The sequence below is a fragment of the Hemibagrus wyckioides genome, linkage group LG04 (genome assembly GCF_019097595.1).
Source record: "Hemibagrus wyckioides isolate EC202008001 linkage group LG04, SWU_Hwy_1.0, whole genome shotgun sequence".
NCBI classification, from domain to species: Eukaryota; Metazoa; Chordata; class Actinopteri; order Siluriformes; family Bagridae; genus Hemibagrus; species Hemibagrus wyckioides.
In genome coordinates, this window is record NC_080713.1 from 17,315,388 (window position 1) to 17,341,153 (window position 25,766).

General features: G+C 43.3%; 1 protein-coding gene across 1 annotated transcript; it reads right to left on the minus strand.

The window, feature by feature from the left end:
* Positions 1-4,321: 4,321 nt before the first annotated feature.
* tle3a (TLE family member 3, transcriptional corepressor a) lies at positions 4,322-25,121 on the minus strand. Its single transcript, XM_058387815.1, has 21 exons — positions 24,651-25,121; positions 23,886-24,088; positions 23,199-23,299; positions 22,961-23,024; positions 21,697-21,741; positions 17,318-17,380; positions 16,752-16,826; positions 12,611-12,812; positions 12,199-12,206; positions 10,059-10,181; positions 9,903-9,953; positions 9,630-9,782; positions 8,990-9,119; positions 8,567-8,742; positions 8,231-8,304; positions 7,778-8,027; positions 7,122-7,369; positions 6,882-7,029; positions 6,641-6,791; positions 6,222-6,298; positions 4,322-5,768 (listed from the first exon to the last, which is right to left on the minus strand). The coding sequence occupies exons 2-21, from the start codon at positions 23,907-23,909 to the stop codon at positions 5,661-5,663; spliced, it is 2,271 nt and encodes a 756-aa protein (XP_058243798.1). The 5' UTR covers positions 23,910-24,088; positions 24,651-25,121; the 3' UTR covers positions 4,322-5,660.
* Between the last annotated feature and the right edge of the window lie 645 nt (positions 25,122-25,766).

Sequence of the window (25,766 nt, forward strand, 5' to 3'; positions counted from 1 at the left end):
TGGTTTGCCATTTTAGAGAGCCAGCAAGGCATCTATTGAACAAGTGTTCTCAAAAGCACACCCCAAACTCTTTAAAACATTCACAGACCTCTACAGTGAAAATCTATGATCAAGTATGACAATAATAATATAAGTATTATAAATATATAAAACAATAGAAGAAAACAGGTGACTTCTACACAATCAAATTATTATTTAAGTCAATTAAAAGCAACATCTCAGTAGGCAGAGAAAAGTCTCAAGCTTCAACATTAGGTAAGATTAAGCACAATCCCTGGCACATGAGGACACTCACACTGAGAGGCCTAGCTGAGTGTCTAATCAATCAGTAATATCCTATAACCCAACGTGTCCACTTAGGAAATAGTCTTAAGATACGATTAGCAATATTGGAGAGATCTTGTCATGTTAATGAATGCCACACTGTTATAGATAAATAAATAAAGATCTTAGACCTCATTCATTTAACAGTAAGAATATAGTTCTGATTTTCTTAACCACATGCACAGATGATGAAGCAAACAAAAACAAAATGAAGTCTTTAAATGAAGAGTTTAAAGAGCTCGTCATCCATAACACTGAATTTAGTTAAGTACAATAACCATGAGCACCCGCCCTTAGATTTTGCATATCTGCTTAAAATATACATATTCGCCTGAGTGCATTTGCCCTTAAGTGAGTGTGTGCTCGTGTGTGTGTGTGTGTGTGTCGTTCCACACGCGTATTTGCATTGCTACCTTGGGGAACGCAAATCAGGCCAAGCCATAAAACTTGTATGGCTAATCATTCATACCTCTGTGCAGTATACGCTGTGAATGCTCCAAACGATCGGACTGAGATACTTTGCTACAAAACCTAAACAGCAAAATATAAAAGTTGTCAGTAAACTTTCACGTCTTCCAGGAACCTCCATATGAAGCAGCAGCATCAGCATCATCCCCTGACTGAATCCAGTGACAGAATTCCAGACAGAAAGAGACCTCACCCTGCATTGGATTTGCCTATGTGTTGGAGATGCACAAATGATGTGGGCAGCATTTGCCTGTTAAAGCAGTGGGAAGTTGCTACTTTCACTGTGACCTTCAAATGTATTATTTCTGTCCACGAAAACCACCCTGCACGCCCCATGTTCAGGTAACAATCGACGCAGTAAACACATAGCTCAAACATAAATTTGAAAGAAGTATTTGGCTAAGCCTAACATCAATGTCCATCACTCCACCCAATGCCTACTTCAAGATAAATAAAAATAAATATATTTATATATTTATATAATATATATATATATATATTTTTTTTTTTTTTTTTTTTGTGTAAAAAATAAAAATGTTTATATGTAGTTCCTGTCAGGTTAAAGGAATGGATTAAGGATGACAACCTTAAGAGAAATCAAACAGAAAAAGGTTGATTAGGGTGAGAAAAAGAGCATGGTAATTATTTCAAATTAGCCACTGTTGAGCTTGAAAGTGATCCTGCTTAGTATCCCATTAGAGGCAATTATTACCTAAATGGAACTCATTATATGACCGATCCTGTCCACCTAAAGCAGTTCCACATGGAGAAGTTCAGCATCTGGGAACTAGTTTCAAACCAGCTTTAGAAAATAAACTTTTAACCTACCAACATTTGTTTGCATGACAACTTAATATAAACCATGGTTAAGGCTATTTGTGGTTCAAGATCTACCCTAATGTGCATGTTCAAAGTGAGAAGCCTGACGTACACACTAGAAAATAGCCTTTTAAATGAAGATCACATATCTTCAAGCTGAACATCTTTTATTGCAGATGCCATGATTATTCTCAGTAGCTTAGAAAGCAGAACAAAGCAATTATTTGCTGTTTCCAAATCTCGTGCTACGTTCCCTTCCAAAAGCACACAAACTGTAACACTCAAACATACAAAACTAGACATTTCACAAACTGAATTAATACGCATGAGACATTGGCCTGATGAGCAAACGCTATTAAAGGAGATCCTGAACATTTGGAAGTAATATTTTCTTGGTAAACATTTTTGCCCCTCCCCCCAACCGTGCCAAACCCTCCTTGCGTCTGTGTGAAATTTTCACGTTAACTTAACCCATACCATAAAATGGCTCTTGTGCTTATCTTGATCAAAACATCAAAGTGAGCGAGTGCTGGTACCTTTCTAGAGCAAACCTATCACACAAATCTCATTACAGGAGATATCTAATTACTGCCTGGAATTCAATGCTTGTTTGGAAGGAATACAAAGACAAGCCTTGACGACGCAGCCTTAAAAAATTCCTCTCTTACAATGCCGTTGTGTGACTCTGATCAAGGCAAATTAGACACGTCAATGGGATGGAAAGGTCCTGTCACGTGACCCCAGGCACAAGCTCGCATTGGAGCACAGGTCCAACACAAACAGCCAGGAATGCAGCATGCTCAATACAGTATCAGTGTAAGAACCTTTGGAATGCAGACATGCTGGCTAAAATGATCCAAGCCACTGATTACTGAATGCTTTGTTGTAGATTGTATTAAGTGATTACAGAGTCTAGTTAGACACGGTGGTTAAAATGAGGCATCAGGGGAGCCAAAGAACAGCAAGAAGTTCCCAGACTGACAACACTGTACTTTTGGACATCAGCATTCTGAACACAAAAGGGGGTAATCCAATTCAATCCACACTAATCCAAATGAACAGCATGCTGTGTTGTAGAGAGAGGCCAAGAGAGAGAGACAGAGAAAGAGAGAGAGATTATCAGCTGTCAGTGGCCTGCTCCTGTAGTGGGTAACTTATCAGGGTCAGCACTGCTCAGGGATTGGAAGGCCCTGCTGTGTCAAGTAAACAGAAACCTGTCGTCATCCTCATGTATCCCCAGAGAGAAAGGGAAAGAGGGGATAGATAGGTTTAGCAAAAGAGTGAGAGAAAAGGGGGGGGGGGCTCAGAAAAAATAGTGAAGGAGAAGCAGAGACTAAGGGGAGAGAGACATAATAGCTGTTGAGTGGAGGGAAGGGGGGGTGGAGTGGGGACACGGAGAACAGGAAAGAGGTAGAAGGGCCTTGTCTCCATGACAACCTTCATTTCTCCTCCCCTTCCTGTGGTCTGCAGAAGAACTCTGGTGGTCTTTGTGTAACGCGATTCCACTAGAATGCACTGTGCAGATTAGGGCTCAGGCTGGGCCACAGTAAAGACGTTATTACCCAGATCAAACGCAGTAATCACACATCACCGAGGGGGCTTTTGCATCCTCGGCAGATAAAACCCCAGCCTGGCAATGCTCAGGTGATTAGGGGATTATTACTCTGTCATTCAGTGCTCTGCCAGATTCTCAGCAGCCCAAACATCCTCATCCGCTGGCTAAAGAGCAGAGGAGACAAACCAGCCATGTAACAAACCTGCATTGCCATGCTATGATTTCCAGTGAATCTGTGCAAGGTCAAGCCTTCACTTACACACATACCATCGTGGCAGCAATGAGGTATAAACGAGTTGCACTGACAGCTTACATAAGTGCTTAATTAGCAAGCATGAGTTAGGAACATCTGAAGTTTCTTAGTATTGCTTTTTTTTTAAAAAAAAAAAAAGGTGTACATGAATAAAACCATCTCCAATCCATCAAATCAGATTTTCAAAAGAACTGATGGGGCTTTGAGGAATGTAAAGCACTAGAAGTTTTGTTTTCTTTTAAAAATGCTGTACACACTGCACTGGAGCCAGAAACATTGATGGAGAGCAGAATACTAGGTGGCCTGTGGCCTTCTCTAGAGCCCACTGTCAAGTACTCAGAAGGGAGCAAGAGCTTTTCTCCCCTACATGGCCCCTTAGTTGATTGATTGAGAAAGAAAGAAGAAAGCTGAACTAGAAGAGGGAAGCCACCATACAAAATGCACTCAGGAAATGCACACTTCATTGGGCTGGGAAGAGGGGGGTGGGGGCGGGGGTACTGGGAAAGACAGGGAGTGAAAGAGTGAAAAAGAGAGTCATAGAGCCGAAAGCATCCGCCTTCGCTTTTATTAGGCAACAACAACATTACTGAAGAGGCAGCCAGAAGAGGGACTCAAAGCAAAAGCCCCTGTGTCTGCTCAGAAACAGAAAGGGAGAAATGGGCTGGAGAGGGCATTTGTTTCCGCCAGCACCCTGAAAGTACTCCAATGGCAATAGACCATTCAGGGGGGCTGAAAAGCCCAGTTTGTGTCATGTCTCCTTTAAGTGGCCTTTAAGTTCAGTTCTCGATTGATCACACTATAACCGTATCAGTCTCAATGCATGGGTAACATACAAGTAAAAGAAATAAATAGGAACTTAATAGGAAATAAATATATATATTTTTTTACAAAAACAGTTTATTGAAATATCAACAACTGTACATATCTTCAGTGACAACACAGTTTGCTACATACTTTGGTGTGTGTTTTAAGACATGACTGTATCCACTGACTTTTTGTAAGGCAGGAGACAGTGTAGTATGATGAATAAGTCACCCAATTGTCTGATTAAATTCTGTTGTCTAAATTGTTTGTTTGGTGTAGCTACAGACAAATAAACTAACTCTGTGCTTTTTGCATATGGGACACTATGCACACAAATTCCAAGGAGGCTCCAAAGAAAGGGAAATGAAATGTTAACCAATTAATCCAAATCATCCATTACAAGACAAAATGCTGAGTCCTGTCAATACACCAATGTAATGAAGTCACAGGTCAAGGGAAGGGTCCTCCTCTCAGTCAGTACACATGCCTTTTCTACAGCTACCCTGTTTGGCCCCTCCCCTCTTGAGGGAACTCAGTCTCCTAGGAGGCCACTTATAGAAGGTTAGAAGAGTCACTTTTTGGAGTGTCCATCCTCCTGAGCTGCCCTTTCCTTTAGACATCAGCCTCAGGTGCTCACAGGAGTTTATAAGGCATTGGCTCGCCATCACTCAGAGGGGAAAAAGGTCCACAGGGTATCTCTCAAAAAAAAAAAAAAAAGAAATCCCAGAAATATGATCTAGCTGAAAATTTTTTCAGAGGAAGGGAGGGGGGTAAATTAGATTTCCATAAAAGGTCAGCCTAGAAAATTAACTTCTCAGGAACAAAAAGAGATAGAATGTCCTTAGAAAAAAAATAATGTCCTAATCTAATTTCCAAACCCCAGCGGAAAAAACAAAGCATCAAGGAGAGGGTGAGAGAGAAAGAACCATTGTGAGTGTAACTGAACACCAAAATATAAATCTATAAAAGGCCTTTTAATACTCCATTATGTACACTTTTCACAGAACCTCCACATGAATAAAGTTTCAGAACGAAGCGCCGCTTCATGCTGCAACATTCTTACCTTATTAAAAAAAAATAATAAAGACAAAAAATCCAACAAGAAAAAAGGTATTCTCTTCTCTAGTGCCAAATGCCCTACAGTGGGTGTAGTGGGCAAGGAATGAGCGAGTAAGAAGCATTAGTGACTGGGCGGAAGGCTGCCCAGTCCCCTCCAGACCAGTTCAATTCCTGATTTAAATCAGTTCATATCTGACTAGTCCAGACAGCTGTTAGTCACACAGTCCATTAAGAAGGGGATGATGAGGGATGAGTCAGGTAGACAGGTGCTGAACTGTTTATCTGGCTAGGAGAAAAGGAGCGTGGTTTCCCCTCAACACACCATTCCCCGTTTCTCCTTTTTAACATGGCTGAGCTTCTCCGTTCATTTAGCTCCGCCTAGTAGATCACCTCATACACTGTGGCCTTCTTGTCGCCAGAGCCGGTGACAATGTACTTGTCATCTGCTGAGATGTCACAGCTCAGGACTGAGGATGATTCCTTTGACTAGAAGAGGAAATGGAAAGATATAAAAGAGAAAGTTAAGCGATACGAGTAATAATCCTGCTGAGAAATAACTTTCAAAACATTTAGAATATTAAATGGCAGAACAACATAAAGCACTGCCTCTTCCCTGACCTAACTAATCACTCAAAGAAAGAAAAAGAAAAAAAAAAAAAAAAAAAAAGCTAAGTGTTGTATACTTAAGCACTTCTCCCCACACCATCACACCGCATTGGCTCTTACGCTAACTTCAGCCTTGAGCACTTTAAAGGTTTAGTGTTATTTACTGGACGGTGGCTGCGTGTGCATGCCCACATCCCGCTTAAGTGGTCAGGGCTCTGGCACTAATGACACACTCCGATCCATTTCCGCTGACACAAGCATTGTCCATCAGCTAGCGGTCACTCTGCCCTCTAGGGCAAGTTTCCTGCAGACAGACTTTATTGATCTCTGTACCTGGAATATGCTGGCGCCGTAGGGAGTCCTCCACGCGTTCAACAGATTGTCCTTCCCAGTGCTCACGAACCATTTACCTTGTCAAGGGAAATCAAATGTAATTAGAGCTTTGCTTCTGCTGCCAAGGCAAGATAGAGCTAAATAGAGATATGTGCAAAGAGACTGAACACAAGCTTAAAGAGAGAGGACAGTCAAGGTTGTGCTCAATTGGGAGATGCAGTTCATGTGTAAACACCAAATAGCTTGAAAAAGAAAACAGTGGAAAGTAAAAACCATGCAGTTAAAGTGATCCTTGAGATTTACACTATATAATTTATTGTCATAAAACAGTAGCTGTATTTCCTTTTCTCTCATTTAACCATCACTGTATTCTTAGTTCACATAAGCTAGGCAAACCCAATATGGCAATGGCATCTTACCACAGTAGGCGAACTTGAGGGACAGCACACAGCTCTCATGCAGGTGGAGCTGATACTTGTCCGGCTTGGTGTGGTGGAGCACCTCCACGTTGCTGCTCTCCATGCCCACAGCCAGCCATTCACCCGTTGGGCAGTAGCCCAGTGAGAAGATCTGAACATGAAACGGAAAGCAAGACAGTTTCAGTACAATGGCTAGTATTTCTGTTGGTGCTGAGAGGAAATGAACAAGTGAGAAACTGACCTGAGAGGTGAAATCATGTTGCTGCAGCTGCCGGCCTTCTCTCAGGTCCCATGAGCGCACAGTGTTGTCCAGGCCACCCGTCCACAGTTTAGTGCCATCATGAGAGATGTCAATGCAGCTGGCACCATCTGTGTGGCCCTGGAACTGTCTAGAATACCCACAAGGCAGTAGGTGATCAGAGGCACAGCCAATAACACCTCTCAAATACGAGTCCCACTTATCACTTCCTCACAGACTTACCTGACAAGCGTCTGATTATGGAGGTCCCAGACGGCAATGTTGCCATCACTACAACAGGAGAAGCAGACCTTGGCATCAGGGCTGATGGCCAGAGCGTAGCAGGCTGGGGCTGATGAGGTCAGCTCAGCCTTGATGCGTGGCGTCTGTGAGGCCAAATCCCAGATGGTCAGGGTACTTGCTTCGCCACCCACAATCAGCGTACGACCATCAGGCAACAGCTTGCAGGAACGGATGTAGTTGTCCCGGTTCTGCAGCAAGGAAGAATAGAGCAGTGAGCCAAAATAAAGGAAACCAAACTCGGATGTTTGACAATGTACAATCAATCAAGAAGTGGCTATATGGAGTACTGTTCCATGCAAAATTCACAGACCAACACATGATTCTGAACTTTTTTGGATGATTATAGGATGAAGTTGAAAAAACTAAAAACACAGGACTACTAACTAAAGAAAGCAATATGGAAAAAAAATACCTTGGAGTACTCGATATATTTAAAATACATAATCTTGATATTTGGCTTTGCTAACAGTAACAATTAACAGCAGTCCATGAATCCACTGATAACTGCAATACCCCTTAACAGTCCAATAAGCAAGGCAAAGTAAAACATGCCTGTGACAATACCAATTACAGTAAATATTGGGTTTAGCTCTCACCAGACAGTCTAGCTGGGATACAGGACTCTTGCTACCAGGCTGGCTGATGTCCCAGATCTTCACACAGCCCTTGCCTCCAGTGTAGACATGACGTGTAGGGTTGCTTATGGTGACTGCACATACCACCTCGCCGTGGCTTAGGGTGTTGATTTGGCGAGCATGGCGTGGGATCCCAGGGCCCATCAAAGCATCAGGAGGGAAGGGCACTGGTTGCATTTGCCCATCAGCACTGACATGGAATGAGTAGGCCCTGACAAAGACAGAATAAACCAGAAAGTCTTATTTATGCATTCTGTGGACCACAACATAAGATTAAATCAATTAAAGCAATGAGTAAATGGTCTGAAAAGATATATTGCAGGCTGCAAAATATTGTGATGTTTGGCACTGCAGAAGATACACTACATAAACAGTACAGTGAAAAATAGAAATCACTTTTGGTGAGATACTAACGGCTTTCCTCCAGAGATTGATGTGAGGCTGGCAGGGAGGCCTGGGGCTCTCATATGGGGATGATCGAAACCAGCCTTAAAAAAATGCAAGTAAACAATCCATTAGATCCTCACACATAGTAACAAAGAGCAATCTAAACTCAGTACAAGTTCATATTAAAAGCTCATGATCCTATAGAAATAGCACAATATGCATTACATTCACTCTGACTTCAACAAAACATGAAAGGTTTGATATCATTCTCATGCTCACTACATCAGCATGCATCAGTCCAGAGCAGGAAAAGGGGAAAATAAATAACTATTAGAAAAGGCACACATGCACATAAACACTCACAATGGATGGACGGCCATATGCAGCAGCAGCAGCTGCACTCATCTGGGGAGAGATGTGTAGACCAGCGTAGACCCCGGGGCTTGTGAGTGAGCCATTCATCTCATGGTGGCCCATCATGGCAAAAGGAGCTGGATAAGAGCCAGCGATGGAAAGGGGTGTGCGCAGAGCAGGAGCAGCTACAGAGATGGAAGCACAGAGCCAATCAGACATCAGCATTAGTTACAGGCAGAAAGAGGAAAAAGACTCAGGTGTACGGAGTGCCATCTCAAACATGGCCTGTACTGAGCCTTATTCCGTAATGAATAAAAATTCCTTAATTTAATATTAAGGTCTTTATATTTCAAGTTAAGTGATTCATTTATGTTGTACAGCAAAGAGTAGTGAACACTGTTTTTCAGTGTGGGTGTAAAACGCTCTACTTACCTAGAGCCTCCATGGGGGGTTTGCCCAGGATGGGCCGCAACCCTGGCGTGGTGCTTGTGCCAGGGGTCGGAGCGTCATTCCGTGGAGTGGGAGTGTTAGACTTGAGACCGGGTGTGGACGATTTATCATTCTGTATTTGAGTATGTGTAGAGAAATACAAACGTGAGAAAAGAAAAGAAAAAAAAAACCCCAAATAGAGTTTGAAATTTTCTGAAAGAAGTGAAGCAACATACAAGCAGAGGTTTGAGTGTCTATTGACTGTAATCCTGTCCTACTCTGACAAACATCCTATTCCTATGAAGCCCACTATTTATCCTAAAAGCCACTACTGGCACAATGCAGACAAGGCTCATTTTTCTCCTTCCCCCTGCTTTCATCCTTTAATCTTTCTGAGAAGGCAGAAGGCCTAGAATGGTTAAGTACATGGAGTTATAAGTGCAGAAGACATGACAGATCCTGCAACAGAAATGCTATATGCCTTACATTTACTAAGTAATACTAATGCATTTAAAGCCAAGGCATTCACTCCTTAGCCATATAAAAGCAAGACACACATGCCATATCTTAGGAGAAAGTGAAAAGATGAAAAGTGCTTGAAGTTAAAATTAGCAGGTGTAATTGTGTGTAAATGTGCCCTTACATGGCCATGCTCCTTGGTTTTGGAAGAAGGTGTGCTGCCAGATGAGGCCACTGAGGCAGGACTATTAGGTGTATCCTTTTTGGGGGGGCGGGGTTTGTCAATGCCATTTTCTGGTGGGGAGTGGGCTGGGCTACCTCGGGGTGTAGCAGGGTCCTACACAAAAAACCCAAACAGTGGTAAGAATCTCAGTTCATTCACAGGATCTGAGCTTTGGGCTCCTTCAAGTCTTAAAATTAAACAAATACAAATTTTATGAATGCAATAAAATATTACCTCATTAGAAACGTCAACCACAAGATCATCACTTTTGTCTCCATCACTGTCCTGTAAATAAAAAAAATAAACAAATGCACCTCAATCTCCCATTACACAAAAAAATGAAGTTATTAAAGTTATTAAATCTGTTTACATGGCATTTTTCAGACTCACATATCTGCTCATGTTGTCTTTCTCTTCCATTTTGCGCTTCTTGGAGTCCAGACTATAGTCAGAGGAACCGCGATGCTTCTCGCTGGCAGTACGCAGGCTGTCAGATGGGGAAATGGAGTTGTTCTAAAGGGAAAAAAAACAGGACTGCATCACTCTCAAGGATAGAATGTAAAGCAAATTGTATTTGTTATTTATCACTAGGTAATATTCTTTGTGACAATAGTATTAATTTAAGTCAGATTTCAACAACTGCAGACAGCACTGACAGGTACTTTGCAGCTGTGGATTCTGAAAGAAATTCAAGATGGGAAAGAGGAAGGGGAGTATACAAAAAAAAAAGAAAAATGAAAACAAGTAGTTCATATCACTCCAAAACCACACACTTTAAAAAGCCAGAAGAGGCCTATTCATTCCCATTGGCCGCCTACAAAACCCAAAACAGGCTTAACACAATGCACTGAAACTAGCCAAGCCGTATCTAACAACCTACGCTAGACTAAACACCCAAGAATTTGCTGGCTACACAACAGAGCAGCCACAGTTAAGCAGACCAAAGAGAGGGGCTTGTTTTCACAGTCCCCCTCCCCCTTTCCTAAAAGAGACAACAAACAGCTTCAGGAAGACATGAGCAGTACTAGGACTGAACAACGGCTCTTTATCTGAGAGCAGCCAGGCCTGGACTGGATGTGAGTGTGTGTGTGTGAGCGTGTGTGCGTACGCGAATGTGTGTGGGACCATGTAATGGCCATTGATTGCACCATGCTGAGCTCTGACTCCAAACCTGCGTAGTTGGCTGGGTACAAACAAATGGGCAAAGGCAGGCAGGTCACATGCAAGCAGCTGCAGTTCAGCAGTGTGCCTCGGTCCACTGTATCTCACACTTCATTTTATTTTCAGGTTGACTCACAATTAGAAAAATTATATAGGCAGGTATGCACTCAATCACCCAACAAAACTGTATGGCCTCCACAAAACAGACAGAAGTACTTACTTCGCCAAAAAAGCCCTAGGTTCTTCCAAGAGGCCAGGACTATGACTGTAGTGCATCCTCCTATATCTTGTATGTACACATCAGCCTCAGGAAGGAGGTGCCAGCGCAACACATAGGCCTTTCTTAAGTGTTTTCTAGGCATTTCCTTAACATAATCCAACCTGAGAGCTTCTCTTGGGTTTCGCCTTATCCCAGAGAGAATGCACGGCACAAGAGGGCAAGAATGCCTCCAAGTTCATGGCAAGTGTAAAAAGAAACTGAGCTGAGAAGTGAGATGAAGTAGCAGACTGGGCACAGAGCCCACAGTCCTGTGTGTGTGTGTGTGTTGCCTGACCTTTTAAAGAGATGCTTGGCGTGTCTCATTAAATAGAGTCACAACTATGCTATCAGATGACCCAAGACACAAGCACAACACGCACGCACACACAGGCCCGGGGTCGTAAATGCTAGAGGAGCTCCTCTTCCTTTAGACATGACTGCACCCATTGAGCTCTGGCTGGGACTGTTAGAAACCCAATCTCACAGCCACAATCGGCCATCAGAGAGATTTAAACCCTCCCATCAAATAAACGCCTTTTACAAGCAGATGAGAGGCAGGAAAACAATGCTACTGCCTATGTTCATGCATATTTACCAGCTGGGAAGGGGGGAAAAAAAAAAAACAGGAAAAGGGGGCAGTAAAAATGACGAGATATCCCAGCAAAGGAGGGAGCAACTGAGGGGGATCAAATAAATCTGCTAAGAAGGGAGAAGAGTTAAAGTTGTCTTTAATTGTGATGCAATTACGCAGTAGTGCTAATCTGTACACTGTGATATGAGTCATTTCCCATCTGCATAGAGATGAGAGAGCTTATTTCATAGAAAACCTTGTTCCCCCATTAGTCACTTTAATGAAAGCAGATTACTGTACGCAGTGCAACTTGTGAGGGTTTCAGGCAAAAGAAGCCTTGCTTGACATTTACATTAATGGAAAATTTCTTAGGCGTGAAACAGGTTAAAAAGCTCTTTCACGCAGGAAGAAAGAGAGACAAAGAGAGACAGAATGAGAGCAAGTAAGAGTGGGCGACTGAACAGAGGATATGCGAGAGAGGGGGAAAAAAAGGAAATGTAAAAGCCAAGACATGAGCCAATGGGAAACTGGGCACTCACCGTGCTCTCTGCAGTCAGTGGATCCAGTTGGAGGAGAGAAATAGACACAAAGATTGGCCAGCCACAGAGAAGAGATAAACAACAAAAGTCAGTGAGCCTCTTGATATAAGAGAGGGTTTCATCACTTAGAAAAATTCCTCCAATTTAAGTGCCAAGACATGTGTTTTTTTCCTGACCCAGAAAGCATGCTCTAATTAGGAGTAATATGTTGCCTATCAACTGTGCTCAGCTTCTGAAAGTGCATGCACAAAGACAAGCATGCCTTATATTTTTATTTAAGAGGTACTAAAGTATCACAGGTAAAATGATCTGGATCAGAATTCAACTATTCATGGAATTCAACTAGTTTCCAATTTCTAAAGCATTAGATCCCTAGTCTTCCTTTCAGAGTATTATTTAGACTCATTCTCACCTCTGTGCTCCAGGTCATGGTGGTTCTTCTCGTCCTTCACAGGCAGGTGGGGCTGGCTTCCCAGTGCACCTAACGCCAGCAGGCCTGAACCAGTACCTGTAACTGGTGGGATGCCCGGGGGCTGCAGGCCTGAGGGATGTGGGGGCAGAGCCACAGGGCCATGGGCAGCATGAGAGAGGTGCTGCGCCTGGAGCTGCTGTTGCTGCGGAAAGACAGACTGCGAGTGGGCCAGAGGGAAAACACACCAACAAAAAGCTATACACACACACAAACAGTCTGAGCGAGTATGAGCCCAGTCCAGAAGCACACATGAAAGGATACACATTAAAACCCTCATAGGAAATCATATATTTTATAGACAGAACAATCTACACATTTCTAGATTTGTCGCAGGGAACACAGCAATGTGGGAAAGAAAAAAAAAAGACTAAAACTGTAGACTGAGACAGGAAAGACAAGTTAATCATGGCTGGGTGAGAAAATCTGGAAAACAAAGAAAACTGGAAGTCACTGATGCAAGACAGGTTTTGACATGTCTGCCTAAATGAGTGCCCATGGTGGAAAACAGCCTGAAACAAAATGGTCGAGTCAACATGAATGAAGTTGCGCACACCCATGTACCCACAAGCACTCTTTAAGATACTGTTATAAGATAAACAGCCGTTTAAAGTCTGTCAGCACAGGGGCTTTACCACCTGCTCCTTAACCTCATCAAAAAGCTGAACAGCCACATACAGGCACACCTCTCACATTTGGGTTTGGTTATTTCACTATGAGTATACACAGTCTACAATGAGTCACTCATGAAAACTTTTAAAGCAACTCTAATAGCAGTAGACTAGTAGCTGAAAGTGTGTGCATGTGTGTGTCTGTGTATGGTTACAGTGGACAACAACCAGACTCATGCTGGCAGGAGTTCAAACCTTCAATATTCCCATTAATATTTTAAGGGCTTGGGGCAAGCAAACGGGAGTTAAAAGCCTCTCAGCATGGGAAGTGTGCCGTTTAAAGCACGCTTAAATAATACTTAGTACAGGCACCAGTAAAAAAGAAAAAAGAAAAAGAAAAAAAAAAAAAAACACACACATCCCCCCCCCCCTTCACAATTTATTACTATGCTCTGGAGGGCTGAATAATTTAGCTGCTGTTATGGCATGCACCACCTCCATCTATACAGACCACAACTCAATCAGCTGCCATTTATGGCCTTTCTCCCTGAAATCTTGTGTGTGCACGTTTTCTTCTGAAGTGAAAGGTTAGATATTATTGGCCATGTATGGCGATCATGGAGGTACAACCTTTTGGAATTATTAGCAGGTCATTAATGCCATGCCAAGAGTAAATATCAATACTAAAGGCTTATTTAGAAGCTGGGAATGCTCAGAAAGCTTGCCCTTTCCAGAGGACAAATCATTATTAAGATGTCCATCACAAGCTCTTATTCAGGGGGTGACTATAATTGCTAACAGCTTTGCCGATTATTTGCACAGCTGGCTGTATATTGCTGTGAAGGCCTTGGAGAACTGCAGGGAAGAGAATGGTATATAGAGAAGTGCCACCTGGGATTTGAGCAACCTTGCCCCCACCCCAATTCAGTTATGAGACAGGCCTCACGTGAACCAGTGAGCAGGTAGACATGAGTAAGAAAACGGATGGGAGCAAGTAGTTATGTGTTGATCATATGGCTGTGTGGTTTTAAGGTGCATGTGTGCAAGACAGCACATATAAATATAGAAGGGAAACCGTGTCTCTCTCTCTCTCTCTGTGTGTGTGTGTGTGTGTGTGTGTAAGCTAGAGAAGATGATTGACCACGAGGGAAATTAAAAAGGCAGTTGATTCACGGGGGAGGCCCTTCCCTGCTCATTCTGGCTAATGAGCCACTGATGTGTAATATGCATGGACAATCATTGAGAACCCTCATTAGAGCCCCAGCTATGAAGACAAAAAAAAGAAATAAAATGCCTCCTCTAATTTAATATTCGTAGATAAAGACCTCTTCTGCTGGCATTAATCTCCTCCCCAACTGTGAAGTACTGCTGCCAAACACTGGCTGGCCAACAGATGGAAAAAATAAATAATATGGCTGGGCAGTGGAAAACCATCCTGGCCAAATTAGACACCCACTTTCTCTTGTCCTCAGGTGGGATAAACTAAACCATTTAGCACTGTAACCATGCAACATGCAACCTTGGACTATCTACAACAGATCCCTCTTACTTCTGCGTGCGTGCACACACACACACACTTAATTAGACCCTTAACACAAGTGGAGGCCATCTTAGTGGTACTCCTGTGAGAGGTCTGGGGAGACATGTTAAAAGCAGTTGCTGTGTCAGTACCAGAGCTGAGAGCGAGTGCAAGTCTGTATCTGTATTGCTCTGAACCACATTTAGACATCTCCTCTAGCCCAATACACAGTCACAGCATGCTTCAGCTTTTTCTACGCACTGTAAAAACTAAATACAGCCACTCACAACCACAGGCAGGAAACATGGTGCGAAAACGAGCACCAAATGCACTCATATGAGTGATAAGTGATTATGGCAGAAATTCCGAGCTGCCAGAAGCAGCTCTCTTGTGATCTTTGATGAACACGATGCAAGCAAAAGCATAGCTGTCCTAGATGCATCCTATTACTTGCTCTGGGGTCCATCAATAAGACATGCTAGCAGCTGTTGCACTGCCATTGCATGTGTGTGAACAAGCATGCCATTCTTGTCTCACCTTGGCTTTCAAGTATTCACTAGGACACTGGCACCTATGTACGCACATGCACTTACGCATACCGACTGCTGTGTTAATTATGCTTGCCTTTTGCAAGACACGCCTATATACACACCTTTTCCATCACACAAGCAGCCTTAGTGAAGCTAACACCTTACTGCACAGATATAATGAAACACAAAAGAGAAAACATATGTAATGTCTACGAAAGCAAGAACCATTAATTGTCAGAAGCGTAAATGTCGAGTCCATTTTTAATCCATTCTCAGAGGGAGAAAAGGTGACCCACTTAGAAAAAACAAAAATAATCTTATTCACATCTCAAAAAAGTCAGACCTCCCCAGTAGACTTCCAACCAATGCTTTCAGATTCTCCCCTTCTAACAGAGTCATTAAGCAATAAAGCAGGTCTGGTGCAGCGTGGTGTTAAAGCTATCAAATGGGCTCTTCCCAGTAGATAGCCTGGCATTTAAGAGCGGCCACATGCCTGCCTCATTCCGCCCTAGATTCCAGGAAGTCATTATCTAAGAATGGGGAGGGGGAGAGTTTTGTGTCAGTGGTTAGTTCCTAATTGAATTTCGATATCACGCTAAACAGCTGTCTCTTTTGGTCCTCCACCTCGCATCAGCATTGTTATCACACTAGTGAAAGAGTCAATGTGAGTTCAGCAGTTGTAATCACAGTCCAGCCAGCCCAGCTCTGGGAGCATGAAGCTGGACCTGTTCCCTTTCACACTTATCCAAATCCTATAGAAGTGTTCAATCAGCAGCAGACAGGAAAGAAAATAGAGCTGAAATGCAGAGGGCAGGCATGAATGAACTTGTAAAGATAGTGGTATATTTCAGGTAGCAACGTGTGTGTGTGTGTGTGTGTGTGTGTGTATTATCTGTATTGACATTATCAAAGCATCTGTATCTGTTATCTGTCATAGCTGTCCAGGTCAGCATGAAGGTATGAGCCCTGCCAGTATAATGTGATCCAATTAAAAGAATGTTGTTTCTAGATGCTTCTAATCTGTTTTTTCCACATTCATAACAAGACACACATTCAGTATGCCAACATACACACACAAACCCGAAATCACTACACTATCACTAGCTTATGAAAAACACAGGGACATTTGGGCACATAGATCGACACACCTCAGTCACAACTAAACAACTGTGTTAAACACAATCATATTAATAAAATATATATGTTTTTAAATACATTTCAAAATTTAATTCATGAAAGGGGCAAAACTGCCTATAATCAAATGGAAGAATTCAAATGATTTAGCTAAAATGACTTATAATTATAATTAATTACATAGTCAATTTGAAAATGGCGACATTACAGCTGTGCCCCCTTATTACAGTCAAATAAAAGAATTAAAGGGGTATACACACGGTGAGCGGCAGATTGGGAAGTCCACGTACCCCGATGATGGCATTCAGCTCAGTCATTGTCACTTGCTTGGCACGTTCAACAGCCTGTGCGACCTGCTGTTGGTGCTGCGACACAAATATACACACACGGTCAGACATACCCAAAAGCTCCACACAAAGCACGTCAAAACATTTTCATAATGCATGCTATATTCAAATGCTCTTCGATGCAAAACAAGTGGACATATGCCTTGTATAATAAGGCACTGTATAATTACATGTAAAGTAAAAAAGCAGATAAAGCCACAGTTAAGAACGAATGCAAACTAGTGGTGCAATATGGCTAGAATCATAGATCTTTGTTTAAAATCACCATATTACTATCGGTAAACTAATGTATTCATGCTATGCTTTGGTTAATTTGGCCAATCACTCATATTTAATATATAAACACAGATGCTTTTCATACATAAACATTGGAAGATTAAATTCTTAATTGCTTCTTAATAACTTTCAAATTGCTAATTAAACAAACACATTAAGGCATCAAGACCATAAATGTGTGTTTAAGACTAACTCTGAATCTGATAGGTCACTATAAACAGTATGAAACTCACCTCTTGTGACAGAAAGGGCATGATCTGAACTAGAATTGCGTTAAGCCGTTTAGCAATCTCAGTCTGAAAGAGAGAGAAACAGAAACTGTAATGAGGCAATGGACGAGCAGTAGAAAGTACAACACCTTTTTAAAAAAAAAAAAAAAAAAAAAAAGCTTGACTCAACCCCTTTTAGTGTTTACAACGATTAAGTCAATTACCATGGCAATCAGCAGCGCTTGACTCGGCACACTCCAAACAGCGTGATATTGACATGTGAAATATTTAAAGCATTAGGAGGGCCCAGGGGAGAGGGAACACAGCTGCGATGAGTGTACACTCCAAACCGCACGGAAGCCAAAGCCACGTTAAGAGCACCATTACACTTCACCCGCTGTCGGCTTGGTAATACAGTCTGCTGCTGATGAGGACTTCCCTGCTACTCGCTATGCTATATCAGATACATGTACTGCAACCCGGAAGTCATTCACAGATGATGAGTGCTTGAGATGCGATTGTATTTGAGAGTGCAGTAAGAAATGCTTCAAGTTAAGCCCAGACTAGGCTTGGCAACATACTGAAAAGCCACTTGTTGATGTTGGGAATTAAGATGAGGCTTTTGGCTGAGGATGGAAATGTCTGCAGCAGTCGGTAATGAGAGGCGCTGGATTAGAGCCAATTCTCTCAGTATTCTGGGCCCAATCCACCCCCACTACCCTCCTTCTTCATTTTCCCAGCACCACCACCCACCCTCCTCAGCCATACACACCCCGACCTCCATTCTCTCTCCACCAGCCTGGCCATCGTTGCCATGGCAACTGCGGCCGAGCGCCCCGTCTCCTATTGCGCCCCAATCATTATGCAAATGCTACCTCGGCTTGACCGTAACAGCCTGTAAAATCATATTACAGGCACGCGGGCAGGTCATTAAATTGAATTTTCGGCCTGTCGATCAGATGAGCACCATGCACGAAAGGTGGATAAAGAGAGAGGAAATGCTGGCAGTGGGGAGAGGCTGCCAAAAGGGATAACAGAAGGAAGAAGGCAGGTTTTATCTCTCCATATATCCTCCTAAAGCATCGATTCCAGCCTAGCACTCAAATTCCGTAACCGGAAATCCAGCTATTCTCTGCATAACCAATATCTCCTCACAGCTCAGACTGTGACCAGAGGAAAAAAAAATGTTGTAATGAGGGAAGGAAAGTGAACGTGCTTGGCTACAGATGCATCATCTACAGAATTTATGAGCCTTAGTTCAACCCAGGGCCAGAGCCGTGCACAAACATCCCATCGCTCTTCAGCTGTATTTTTCATTTTTCTCATTCAATTGTAAACATGCAGTGCTGTGCTGACCAGGAAATTATTTATAACATATTGCTGAAAAATGCCAAGTGACCAGGGTGGCCAAACACAATATATGAGATGATGGATAAAAGTTTCCCTGCCCTCTCCCCCAGTATGATGTGGCGATATTCATTTCAGGCCAGGCAGTGTACAGTCTGGAACAAGCGAGCAAGGCAGCTGGAAATGGAAGATATATTGACATTAATCTTAGGCGGATAGTATTCCACATCAAAGCCATTGCAGAGTATGGACATGAAAGCGGATAAGAGGCCAAAATGTGTTGCTTTCAGTATGCTCCCTGCTCTCAAATCCAACTTGTTTTGACAGCCTGTTACACATGCAGTAAAAATCAGCCGTCTAATCTTGTCTTCATGCTTACATGTATCCTTTATACTAAAGTAATACGTTGCACAGCTACGAAGTTGAAAAGGAATTGACCACTCGTTAGAAAAAAAAAAAAAAAATAGGCAAATACATGAACAAAAAAAGTGAAGGAGCCAGGTCAATGTGTAATCCTTACTTGCCAAGATAAACCTGTGGAGGGCAAACATTTGACAAGATTTGCAGAGAGGCCTAAACACCATCGAGCACATTCCTTAAGAGCTTACCACAACGCTGACAGCTGGCTGAGTGGGGTCAAGGGTTGACTTATCTGTCAGTCAATCTAAACCTTTGTACTCTGTACGACAAAAATCCTGTGCCATCTTGTTTGCCAAATATATGTTTATCATACCACACCACACACTGCTTTCACTAAAACGCAACCTGCACACAGAAAAGGCAGTAGGAAAGGGTGTTCGCTCTGGCTGTAGATAAAAATAGGATGTTGTCACTTTAAGCAGATGAAAGCCCAGCTCTTGAACAGCGAGCTTCATGCTCTGCTACACAATTACAGGTACTCGGACCTGTCTAGCACCCCTTCAAGAGCACTCTAGGGCCAGCCTGTCAATGGCGTGCTGAAAGCTATTTGTCTGTTGCTATCAGTGGCGGGCGGAACAGAGTGAGACACTGATGAGCATTGAATATAGAGGGAAAACAACTGGTGCTCGCAGCCATTCTGCTCCCCATCGCAAATAATACTTGACCCAGCTAGGCTGATAGGACTTCTGTTTTCAATAGAGAGTAGGATGGTCCTCCGACACAGTAATGAAGAACTACCACTGGCTTCCACAGAACTAGTGATCTCGCGCACAATAACAGTGCTGTTTATTGTGAAAATGAGCAAAGAATTTTCTTGTTGTGTTGACCCGCTGAAGGAAAAGTCTTGAGCTACGCAGACCATAACGATTAAACTGAACACCCACTTGTGTGTCTCCTAAAACAAACCATGAAACCTAGTTGAGATTCACAATGTATGGGTACATCCAGTTACTCTATGTGCCTGGCTACAGACTCCTTAGCGAGAAAATGAAGGGTGGAGTTGGCTCTGGGCTCCCAGTCCTCACTTACAGCCACCTTGTGTTTTTCTTTTAACAGGGGCTGTGTGTGCTCACCTCATACAGCGAGTCTATTTGCTTTGGTTCGCGCTAAGAAGAGCCATCCGGCAGTTAGCAAACACTTACTAGAGTCCCCCCTGTATAAATCATTGATCAGAGTCCCAGTGTCAGCGCAGGGCAGATCAGCTCAATCCAGGGCTCTACACACAGGAAGCAACCACCTGGCCATTGAGGGAGGGGGATTTCCACTACACCAGTCAAAACACATGAGAAACCTTGATCAACTCATAATAACACCTCATGGCAGCTCATTGACAGGGCAATGCAGCCATCGGAGTGGTGTTTCCGCTTGCCGTTACAGCTGTCTGCAGAGATCAGACACCGGGTAAATGCCTTCTAAAAATCTGCATTCCAGCTTGTCTATTTAAAAACACAAAACACTGGAGGGGTGAAGGCAGGGGGTTGGGAGGAGCGCCTCAGATGCAGAGAGACGGATTTTCCTGTCGGTGAAAATAAATCCTTGAGTCTGGAGGATATGATGGTGTGGATCGAGTAATCCGAGCCACCTCTGGCGGTTAACCACTCCTCGTCTGCCTTGTGCTCCTGGGCTGGGGTTAATGTGGAGGAGTGGGAGGAGGCGTGCGCATTTGCTCGCTGACACCCACCTCTCTCGCCTCTATCTAGCAGGTTGGAGCTGGGACTGGATGAATTATTCAGCTGCCTACATGGGCTCTGTGGCGGCGGCTGATAAAAGTCAAAGCGCTAAAATGGATCAGTCGATTAACCTGTTTACACAGGACTGGCCCTCCCACTCATTCGCCTCGCTGCCTCCACAATCCCACCCCCCTTCCCCTCCCTCTCACTCTCTCTCTCTCCTTTGCTGGTTGGGAGATAAGTGGCTGACAGGAGCCATCAGAAGAGTGTGGGACCTGACGAACAGCCCAGCGCACTGACATACACACAGGACACTGATGGATCGCCTGCTCTGCTGCTCCTCCCTGATGCTATTAACCTTCAGGAGGTGGAGGGAGGGTGAGGGAGCGCAGACTAAACTAGCTGTGATGAACCAAATGCATGAACAGGATCCTGCTGTTGCATTATTATTGAGAATATCAGAGCCATGCAATAAATCAAAACAATGCACAGGCATACACATGTAAACACACATTTCCTGAGATTATCCTTTTGGAAAATGTCACTAGAACAAAGCAAACAAAGAAAGATTCCAAAAGAGTATGAGTCAGGTATACTGAGAAATTTGTGCATGTTAAAGGAATTGAATAGAAGGGCTGCATTTATGACAGGGGCTGTTTTTGTTTTTTTGTTGCCAGATCTATATAATTTTACACAATTTTCTTCAATCTGCTGACATAATGGGAACTGGACAGCCTCCTCTCTCTTTAGTCATTAAGATACAAATGCTTAGCTTTAATCTCATTGAACTTGACCACGCAGGCAGGCGCTGTTAACTCTGCATACGTAAGAAAACGAGAGAGACGTTGAAGAAAATAAACACGGACTTTATACACATGCACACAGCACTAACACTCTGTCTAGGACACTATCCATGATCCAGAGACAGTGTGTGTAAAGACAGGGAGGGATCAAAGGCTCACATACCTGTTTGTGCATTTCAATGTTCAGCCCATAGGACATCTCATAGTACTGGGGGGGGACAGGAAAAAAAAATATAAATACATTTTTCCACCTTTCCACTCAGCATATTCGAACATCATCAAATATTCTCACAGCACATCAGAGAGGTGCAGGGTGTCTGTTTTTTTGTGTGTGTGAAAGATGAAGGGGTAAGAGAAAGAGGGAGCTTTTGATGAACACTTCAAACCCTTTCACACTGGCATTTCAAATCTGGCCCTTTCGCTTCTTTAAGTCAAGTCAGAACAAGACACATCCAAATGAATCCAATTAACAGAAATCCAGCATAATTGATAGTGATTTCACTACAGCAGTGTCTCTGACCTGGGATCATTCCTTTGTAAAGTATTTTCTGCTAGCAGCCTCTTCTATCACCACAGTCAGCATGGAGGATTCCTCCTAGTGTTTACCTAACCTTTCCTCCTCCTATCAGTCTGACAAGCTTCTTAATGTGAACGGAATGTTTAACTAGTGTCCCCGGGTATTGGTTAAAGTCATCCTTTGCGTGTTTACCCAAGATAAGAGAATACACTTCCATGGTTTGACCTTGTAGAATTACATCACGTCAAAGCCTTTGTTTGTTCCTCTGCTAATCATAAAACCCAGGGTGGGGCAAATTTTCTGATCTCCAAACACTTACAGTTGAATCTGCCTCTTTTCCAGACGGTGTAAATGATTAAGCTTGCACTTAAGATTAACAGTGATTTTCAGTCGAGCTCCTTGTTTGTGTGTTAAATCTCATTATCTGCAGACGGTACGTTTTCCGCCGCAATCGAGCATTTTCCCACAGACGCCCCTGGCCCTCCTCCATCACCCCTCACCTAATTTACAGCCATGCATTTGTCCGAAAGCAGCGTCTCCTTGGAGAATAATCAGATCCCCACATGGAGGGAGGCAGAAAGAGGGGGAGTGGAGAGCAATAGAGAGGGAGAGAGGGGTGGGGGGAATGAGGGAGGGTAGAATACAGAAAGGAGGAGAGAGGCAGAGGAAAAAAGGGGACAATGCTATGGTCATTGACCCCTGCGGCTAAGGGGCAGGGTATAAAGAAGCCTAAGGCTCAGAACAGTCACTCAGGGCCCTTTAATAAAGCTAAAGGCAGCGGGAGAGGTTTCTTAGTCACATCCACACAGAACAACAATGCAGGGGTACAGCAATCACGCTACCCTCAAATTATCCATAAATAAGAGCATAACTCCAGCGTATGTTTTTTTTCCACCTTATATCACCTTACCATGACATAGTGGCGCTGCATCTCTGTCTTCTCGTTGGCCAATTTGTCATACTCCACCTTAAGACTGAAATAACACAGGGTTTTAGAAACTACATTTCATCCAGGTTCACACTTCAGGTGTGTTGCGAATAATTTTTTTTTTAGATGATCAACGCATGCATTATTGATTAAATACAGACCTATTCTTTTTTTTCATGCGCAGCATTATTCAACCGTGTCAGAACCTTTCGATTATTACCTGTGATACTGAGCTTGCAGGAACTGAAATTCATCCTTGATTCTGTCGCACGACTCTGCCACAGTGAATTTAAAGCCTGGCTGACCAGGCTGGTGGGGCGCCTGAAAGACAGCCATCACACATCAATCAAACTCAATTACATCCCATGAGAACCAAATTTGTTTTCCAGCAAAACACAGAGCGAGGCTCAAATGCATTCTGCACCCGCTGGGAGCACCTCTAATATTTCAGACCCCTAGAAACAAGTGTGACATCTTTCCTATAGTGACATCTAGGTGTAAAGCTCACATAAACACCACGCAGACGAGCGGGGTCACTTCACTTGGGTGGACAAAACAAATAAATAATAAACTAACAAGTTATTTATATAGTACATCTTTTGCTGTTCTTTAACCATGTGTTCTGTTGTTGTTTTTAACTTGATCTAGTAAACAAATACTTCTGTGAAGATTGTTTGTTCTAAAGGAATTCTTGATTCCCTTTGAAGGTTGAATGCATTTTTTTAAAACTGTTTAGTTTTTTGTTTTTAAGGCAAAATTAGTTGAATACTTCCCCTGACCTGCAGTTTCCTTTCGAGCACAAGTACGCTTTAGCAAGGAGAGTGGAAGAGCGGTGTACATCAGAATAGCTAAATCGATGCAGATGCAGCAAATTACAGCTCATATCAATTCAAGATGTGCGACTTACCGGATGCCGGCCCTGCGGATACATCTTGAAATGTATCCTTTATTTCTCGGAGGCTCGCCGGTTTGCTGGATGAAGATGACCCAGTGTAATTCAGCACATCGGCCAGAGCTGCGGGGGGTAAACACACCCCGACCGACCGAGCGAGAGCGCGAGCGAGCGCGCGACACACTCCCCTTCTCTCAGATCTGCTCGAACCCTGTCACCTTTTCGGGGCAAACAATGAAAACACACAAGCGTGGAAAACACAGAGTTAGCCTCACACAGGTTCACCCTGCAACAAATCACACATTTCAGAGCTGAGACTGGTTTTAGACACGTATGGCACGCGCAACTTGAAAGGCGCCTAAAGTGTGATTTTGTTTAATTCCTCATCAGACTAACAAAGACTCCTCGGTGGATATAAGAGCGTTTTGCAACGTCGCGCGACGAATTTCGACAGGCTTTAAGTATTCATAGGAAGACAACTGACCCAGTAAACTGAAGCGGACATGTGAAACTGACCTTAACGACACAAAAACACAGCTATTACTGACAAGACGCGCTGGCTGGGTTTTTTTTTCCCTTTCTTTGTTTGGCCATTAACTATCCGCACCTTACCTTTCCTAAAATACACATTACAAAACAGGTTTAGCCAAGTTGCTAAGTAATAATAATGTAAACAAAAAATGTAGCGGTGGGCTAGTCCACCTCGCAGTTTGGCGATCCTGAATCATGACTTGTGGAAGAACAATATACTGTGGCTATGCTAACCTGCTAGCCACGTACCTGCCTCCGCGTCTCCGAGCGTCCAAACGGCACCGAAAGCTACTTTCAAACGCGGAACCGCAGTCCTGAAAGCTCAGAGCGTCCTCTAACGCGTTTGTGTCGTCCAAGCGTCGAAAATGTTCATGTTTCAGAGCCAACGGCAGAGATCAACCATCTCCCGTCTCCCGCTCGCGCACTCTCTCTCTCTCTCACTCACTACAAGGCTACTGGAGGCAACTGCTTCTCCTGCTGCAGGTCGCGAGCCCAGGCGCTCAAAGGTTTACTCACTTAACCGCACAAAACTCCGCCACTCAGTCGACCGGTCTCTCGTAATCCCAAAAAATTGTGCCAAAATGTACTTCCGATTTTCTTTTCTGTTTTGAAAAGCTCTAGGAAGGGTTAGAAGTGTAACGCTGTAGTCCGCTTTCACGTTTCCTCTCCGTCCAGTGCCGTTGCCCTGTGCCACACACAGACAGTCTACTGACACGAGGGCTGAACTGCCGCGAAAGCGCCTCTCATGAGCCAATCAGAGACACGGACCCGGAGTCGAGGCGGTCCGTCCAATTGCAGCATGGTGTCCCCACGTGGGAACCTCAGGTCGTTGGGTGACGTCATCCTCGCCATTTTAGATCAGAACAGGTAGCTTGCAATCACTAAACATTTCGAGGTATTTCTGTTGGCTGCTCTTACTGATTATTTCTTTATGTGGATGAGCTTTTAATGGAATACGAATATTCATTAAATTGATTGTCCTTGAGGAAGCATTTTTTTCCTGCGACCATCCACACACTTTAATATCAGGGTATTAGGATGCTATAAGATTGTATTATCCAGTTATTTCCCCATTAAAATATTTTGTCAGCGTGAATCCGTAAATGATTCCAATAAAATCAACAGCCTTTAATACCTTAAGGCATCCGAAAAACAGCATGTTACGTTACATGTTAAGGTATGTACGGCTTACTATTAAATATAAAATGCACTGCGAGGCTTAATGTTGCTCTGGTTTGGATAGCGGCTAGAAATGATATAAATCCTCAGTAAAGCTCAATCTGAGTGCCTCATAGACTGATTGTTGGAATCGTGCAGTCCTTCGCATAACGTACTTTTGTTCCCGGAGCCTTTAAAGTGCACATA